At 37.6% G+C, this 7,500-nt stretch overlaps 2 protein-coding genes across 2 annotated transcripts in view; both read left to right on the top strand.

Moving 5' to 3' along the window:
• The window catches only part of LOC137995015 (uncharacterized), a 4,107-nt gene extending 3,211 nt beyond the window's left edge, over nt 1-896 (top strand). The window contains exon 3 of the mRNA XM_068840590.1: nt 1-896. This exon is cut by the window's left edge and continues 198 nt beyond it. The gene's annotated coding sequence lies outside the window, so the exon portion shown is untranslated.
• A 1,893-nt stretch (nt 897-2,789) lies between these two features.
• The window catches only part of LOC137994996 (WD repeat and SOCS box-containing protein 1-like), a 6,455-nt gene continuing 1,744 nt past the window's right edge, over nt 2,790-7,500 (top strand). The window contains exon 1 of the mRNA XM_068840573.1: nt 2,790-7,500. This exon is cut by the window's right edge and continues 1,744 nt beyond it. Coding sequence (XP_068696674.1) covers nt 4,032-5,372 — 1,341 coding nt within the window. The 5' untranslated portion in view covers nt 2,790-4,031 and the 3' untranslated portion in view covers nt 5,373-7,500.

Genomic DNA, 7,500 nt, shown 5'->3' with positions numbered 1-7,500 from the left:
AATTATTACAATGTAAATACAAGGTATCAGTGTCAGTTGAATTCCGCATGCAAAGCTAATATGTAACTAGGAAACAAAAGATGTAGCATTCCGTCCGATTGTAGTGTAAAGTGAGCGAACTGCAGATGCATTTTACAGTGTAATTTTCTAATAATTTTCTTGAAGAAGGAAGATCATCACCCTCACAAAGAAAAGAAAGAAGAGGTGATGGTTTACATGTAAACATCAATTTCTATGTGGCATTGCCTGCATGTGCGAGTGGGCATTTAGCAATTTTTTTTGTCCCAGAAAAGGATACATACAGCAGAGAGAAGAATGCATGAACTGGACTGCCCCCCCCCCCCCCCTCCCCCCATTAATGAGTAAAATTGTCTGGCACAGTAAAGTCTATCAAGTCTTACTCCAAGGAGTCAATAGGTTAAAGGGCCCATAGTTTTTTGAGTGGATGTAGAGGTTGTTAACCCATTGACTCCTGAACTGTCTTCCATTGACGAGTGAAATTGTGTGGTGTTAGACAGAGGGAAATCCATCAAAGTCTTACTCCTACAGGAGTCAACGGGTTAATGTCAACTTACACGTAAAAAAAAGTTTGTTTACCATTCTGTTGTACGGGAAAGTGCCACATGTTCATATTTTGAGTGCTAGAGAAATTTGTCTGGGAGGATGCCATGCAATTTGAAAAGCGATCCATTGGCTTTGCTTGGCACTTTCTCAGACGTAAGAAATTCCTTTGGCACCCAAGGTACATACATGTACATTTAATTGCAACCTCATTTCCAGTAAAAAAACAGCACCTAGGTTCTTTGAAAGATTGTTGCAGGTGGTTAGCAAAAAATGAAGGTTACTCAATGAAAATAATGGTCAGGCCAAAGAACATAGATGTATTTTATTTTTCTGACTACTGTTCTTTTATCTTGTGCATTTGACTGGTGTAGAAATATTATAATAATATTTTTTGGTTTGTTTATGCATAAAACCCTTCAAATGCAGTTTGTAGAGCACTCATTAACAAGATATTGGAGGGACTATGAAGGGTATACCTGTTTTTCTAATTTTTTTCTTCCTTCCCAGAGTTCATAAGGGGAAATGCTGTGAAAGCATCGTGAAAAAAGGACAATCTCCCACAGGTCGAGCACTGACTGAGTTGTTTTGGGTAGCATCTGGTTAAACCTTCCAGTTGGGCTTCTAAATGGCCAGTAATTAACAATGATTTGCCAAAGGCAAGGTGAATATCGGGGAATAAAAACCAAGATGAAGAGGAGGTTTTTTCGATGAAGTCTAGGTTTTTCCAAATAATCACCTATGTAAAATTATTATAATTAAGCAGTAGAGGACGTTTTCCATGTTTCCATAGCATAGCAGAATCCTCCCAACTTCCCCGAGTGTTTAGATGAGGCTATGGAAACATGGAAAAAGGTCCTCTATTGCTTTTATAAAATATTTCTCAAAGATAATTCGAGAAATGAAGGAAACAAATGAAGAAAAATTCTTGATTGAAACAGATTTTCTTGATACACACTCATATTTCCTACCGGCAAATCAAAATGCGCGTCTGACAGCATATAACCAATCAAAATTTGTGTGATGTCACAGCCATGTTTCCAGACTCTTATCTAAACACAGCTATTGACCAATGAGAGTGCATGTACTATCCTAATTATTATTTTATAATTTAACAATAGTAATTAATTATTATTCACCTCTAGTCAGGCTCAGTGAATATTTTGTCTCGGGTTTTATTCAACGATATTCACTGAGCCTCAGGTGAATAAATGATTGCTTTAGCATAATTACATAGGTGATTATTTAAAAATGTGCATTTTCTTTAAAACAATCAATTTCTTTGTCAGTGTCACCTTGACAAAATGGGTTGTGGCCATTTTGAAAAAAAAAAAATCTGCTTAATAGGTGATTATCATGTAATAATCACCTCAAGTGCAATCAATCAGCACAGAGAATTTTAATTAATCACCTATGTAATTATACTACTAATAACATGTGTGACAAATTACTCCTTAATTTTAACGTGAAATTTCAGCGTTAATTTATAATTTCACATGTGAAATTACATTGTTGCCATGGCAACTTTTCATATAGTGCTAAAATGGCGTCCAGGTTTGAAAATTAAGGAGTAATTTGTCACCATGTTATTAATAGCTAATCAAATGGTATACCCGTGAAATTAGGGAATAATTTCACTTGCGTTTTGTCCAAAATCAAGTAATTTCCCTCACCTAAAGGCTCGGGAAATTATTTGAATTTGGACAAAACGGGCATGAAATTATTCCCTAATTTCATGCGTCACCATTTCATTACCCATACTAATAATATTATTATTGATCTGCTTCCTGACTGTCAGGGCTCTTAAAATTTGTCTACTGTAGTTTGCTTCTCTTTTGTTTCATAATTTGGCCCTGAAAACCCCTAACAAGAGTAGCCAATTTGAGTTTTTACATGTATCTGTCCATTACAATAGGTTGATATGATTATCATTATCAGGGCAATTTGGTAAAGATGGGATGTTGAAAAAGCGTGTGTACAGAGTATCTGGCCAACTGTTCAACATCACTGCTTTACATTAAAAATGCTTTATGTAAATTGAAGTGGTCAGAAAAATTAATAAATTGTCAAAGCTCAGAATGTGTGCTACTGCATGTATCCAATACAGTATAAAATATGAATCGATTCAGTAATAATCAATATGAATCAAGCAAACGTTTGGAGATTTCTTTCTTAAAATCCTTGTGCAAAAAGCATTCCATTATTTGATAAGGCTATTGCAGCGTGACTCGATCAAACAGAAAGAACTCTTACTCTTACTACTCCACCTTTGTCTACCTTTGATTTAGTGAACACTATTACTAACAAATGGATTATTTTAGCAATAGCTAGGTTTAGCTCAACAAGGAAACTAGACAGTGATTTCAGACACAGAGGCTCAAAAGTCTTTGTGGATATGTTAATGCCGACATAGTTTTTCAGTGAGTGCTTAACCCATTGACTCCCAGGGGTTCCCCATTAACGAGTAAACTCATCTGGCGTTAGACAGAGTAAAATACTCTGACATTAAATAGAGTAAAATACTGTCTAGTCTGGCCGGTTTCAGCCGGTTTGGGCGTCAAAGGGTTAAATTAAGGAAGGTAAATAGGCCAGTAACTGGCACCTGGCAATATCCCTGATAATGAAGATGACCATGTTTGATTATATGATGGACTTTTATAGAACTCCATTCTGTCAGCAACAAACTGGCCGAAACTGGGTAATTAACTTATTCCAGCACCTCACCCAAATTGAATATCAACAAAATTACTACAGGGTAGTTAAATCTAAAATCAGTGGAGGATTTGGAATATCAAAGATATATCCAGAGGTCTCTGGTGGTACTGTTGGCACGAGAGGCATAAGCCGCATGGAGAATGGGGAGGGATAGCACCCCTCCCCATTCACTGCGTGGCTCCGCCGCTTGATGTATTTGCCCCTTCCGCCAACAATTCCACCAGTGAGGCCCTCCCAGGCGGGATCCTTGTTCTCTTTAAATATTTGCTTGTGTTCCCTTGTTCCTCAAATTACTTTCAAACTTGTTCCTAGCTTTTTGATCCTTAAAATTGTTTTTAATTATTTTTGTTCCCTTTTTCCCTAAAATATTTTGACATTGTTCCCCACTTCAAATTATCAATTTTATCTTCTTCCCCCAAAGCCCTCAGAGGGCCCCAGGCCTTCACACCATTACTTTTTATCATAAATTTAGTTTTTTGTTGAATTATAATTAAGAAATAACGGAACAACTGAATTACTCGAGACATGCACGTGAGCAGACTGTTAACGTAACTGTGTATGAATCACAAGATAAAAATAGCTGAACCTGTACAGCGGTGTTTGTCGCGGTCGCCAATGTTTTGTTGATATCTTTCGCGGCAAGTACATGTCCATTATCTAGTTTATCTTGTTTTTGAACTGAAATTAGCTCCTTGATCAGTAGCCAAGAAGCGAAGCCGCGAACAGGTATGCGCTAATCAAGTTGCCAATATCAAATGGGAAACAGGTTGACTTTCACGAGGTCACGCACCAAAGTTGATAAATCCTCGGATTTGATTCTTCCCTGTCGCCCGATCCAACCTTTGAGAGATATCAACCATGGGGCTACGAGTTCTAATTTTCCTCGGATTATCGCCCAACTGCTTCATAATCGCAGTTCGAGATCAAACATTGGATTGGGTGACGAGTTAGAGGAAGAGATCCACTGCTGTACATTTTCTCCAGACGACGAATCACTCCTTGTAACTTGCTCGACACCTTGCGGACCGAGCTTTAGATCTGACGAAGGTCGCGGCCATTTTAGAGTGTTTGACATCAAATCAGGCTCTTGTAGGAAGGAAATTCTCACTCATAACTCCCAAGAGTGCGATATTTCAGCGGACGGCGACCTTATCACCTTTATCACTAACTCTGGAAGAGGAGAAGTGGCTCTGGTTAAACGAAGCCGTGATTCTAGAAGCGGTATTGAAGAAAGAGTCGACAAATTTCAGCCCAGTTGTACTGGAATAACAGGACAAACTCTCTGTTCTAAGTTTTCACCAGATGGTACGCACATAGCGAGCGCCTCGTCGTTAGATTTCCACAGCATCAGAGAAACCAATGAGTTGCGATTATGGAATGTGAAGTCCATGCAGACAGTGAAGAGGATCGTCTTGCGCGATGTAACAGATTTTTGTGGCTTTGTCACAAGTTGTGAGTTTTCTCCCGATGGTCAGTATATCGCTGTTACTACTTCCCAGGAACAACTGTGTATCCTGAAGAGCAAGAATTTCGACATCGTCTCCGTTTTGAGAAAGCGATGTCGAGGAAATAGATGCTGGTGTGTTTTCAATCCAAGACGGAAATGCGAAGTGCTGGCTTGTTGTTTACAGGACGGACGCGTAGAGATCTGGAAAAAACTTGATTATCCGAACAGTTGTGAAGTAAAGTACATTTGTGAAAAAGAACGCAAAGTGTCTTCTTTAAGGCGACTTTATTCTTGTAGCTATTCCCCTGATGGTCTGATGCTCACTGTGGGAACATCTGATGCAAATATTCTTGTCTTGGATTCTGACTCGCTGGACACCTTATTTTGCCTTGACTGCAAATCAGAATCAATTCCAGATTCTTTTAGACCAAGAGTTCAAAATGCTACGGTCCACTGTATTGCATTCTCAAAATCACAGCAATACCTTGCTGCAGGCTACAGTGATGGACTGGTGAGGATTTGGGCTATGCCTATCCAGTTTGATTTGAAGCATTTATGCCGAGTGGTCATCTTACACAATGTCCCAGCTAGTAAAATTGGTTCCCTTCCGATCCCCAGTAGTATTAAGGCATACATTCTAAACAGGTGAAAAGGTAGTTAAAGTGGTACTATGATCAAAAAATCATTTCCTTTTTTTCTTCAGATTTTGAAAGCGTGTTTGCTTAACACCTAACTGGCAAAATTTTGAGCTTTGATTTTTATCCAAAGGCTGTTTATTTTGAGTGTAAGTTTTGGATTTCACGGTCCGCCATTACTCACGTTCAAAACTGGCCGATTGGACCTCAGAGGGTTGGATCTAGGGAAAATGACGTCATTTACTCACTAGCTTAAAATTTCAGCGTGTAAACGCAATTTATTACATAATATGCAAAACACGGGTTTAAAAGTCTGAAAGCCCGAAACTCCCGTGCTGCATATTAATTCAGCCGCGTACACACGCATTGCATTCTTAAACTAGTGAGTGTTTGACGTCATTTTCTCCTCGACCCAGCTCTCTCAAGATTTTAAAGTTAGTAATGGCGGACCAATAAATAAGAAAATTCCAGTTAAAATAAACAGGTGTCTCTTTAAAATCAGAACTTAAAACTTGGGTCAGTTAGTGTTTAGTTAACATAGTTTTGAAATCCAAAGGAAAAAAAGAATTGTTTTTTTGGTTGTAGTACCACTTTAACTTAAATCGTTATTATGGAAAATTGGCCGAGTGCATTTTATTTCTACCAATGTTTAATTACTATTAATTTGTGGATCACACATGAAAAACAGTTTGTTGCATTAATAAGGAGTAGGTCAATGCACATACCTTACATAGACTGCGAGCAGTCTCTTTTTTTCTCCAAGACTACACAGACAGGAATGTGTTACTATGAGAATCTGCAACCCACGTCACACAAGCTGATAACCTGGACCGGCAATCTCCTCCTTCTCCCCAACCCCTTCTCGGTTTTACCCAAAATTTGAACGATGTTTATATTTCTACCCACACATTGCATGTGAGCAAGAAAGGACCACTGCTTGCAGTCTATTCCTTACACTGTATACAGCGTACAAGCCAAATTTAAAGTTGGTGGGTAAAATTCCTACATGCAATTCCAGTAAGGTGAGGGCTTGACCCAACTGCAAGTACGATGCAAGGTTCTATTATTTTTATTTGGATTCAGGCGTGAATGATGGCTAAAGATAACTTTGGGTCAGACTCTCATCTTCACAAGTTAAAGCGATTCACAATCATGTTCATGTGCACATCGGCATTTTTTCTTTTAAATTATTATTATTTTTTCTAGTATTGAATTAATCAAGTTTGGCATTTGACACAAGAGACATCATTGACCTCAAACAGTATACACTTGAGCATAATTTAAGTGCTCCAAGTTTCCATCTCCTTACATAAAATTTAAGAAGGAATAACAGCAACTTCTATTGGCTTCCCCATGATGAAAAGTTAAACAATAATTATTATTAACATAATAATAAAATAAATTAGCTATTATTATTATTATTATTATTATTATTATTATTATTATTATTATTATTATTATTAAATATGATACATGTAATAATTACATACATAAATCCTAGCAGGTCACCTGCAAAAGCTTGGGAGCTGGCAAATAGGCTAAGGAAGCTCAAGGCAGTATGTGTGTGTGAGCTATTTAAGTGATAAAACTTCAAGAGATTCAACTGTGTCCATTCGGAATTGCGCAGGAAACTGGGGCAAGTTTCAAATTTGAACCAGTTGATAAATTGACACCATTGCATGAAAGGTAACATTGAGATTGGCCATCTGTCCAAGTTTGATGCTTTAGGTCCAACAGAGACCAAGTTACATACTTTAGAACGTAGTTAAAAATCCATACAAACGTCTATAATTTTGAGGATGCGTCCCCCAAAACTATAATAATTATTTATAAACTCTTAAAAAAGTTATCAAAATTAATTTGGGACGACTGGAAAATCCTGTCATGAACCTACTATTTGCAAATAAGTGAGGTGAAAATTACTTTGTTTGCAAGCCTATTTTTATGAATATTACAGAAATGGTAAAAATGTTTACGAGTTTTTATGGTTTTGGGGGATGCAGCCTCACAATTAGAGGTTTTTGTATGGATGTTTCACTGTTTTTAACTGCGTAACTTCGTCTCTGTTCGACCTAAAAGCATCAAACTTGGACAGATGGCCAATCTCAACGTTATCTTTTATGTGATGGTGTCAATTTATCG

Source organism: Montipora foliosa, chromosome 1, assembly GCF_036669935.1.
Source record: "Montipora foliosa isolate CH-2021 chromosome 1, ASM3666993v2, whole genome shotgun sequence".
In the NCBI taxonomy this organism is placed as follows: Eukaryota; Metazoa; Cnidaria; class Anthozoa; order Scleractinia; family Acroporidae; genus Montipora; species Montipora foliosa.
The sequence above is the reverse complement of the archived record's forward strand: the minus strand, read 5'-3'. Positions and strand labels throughout refer to the sequence as shown.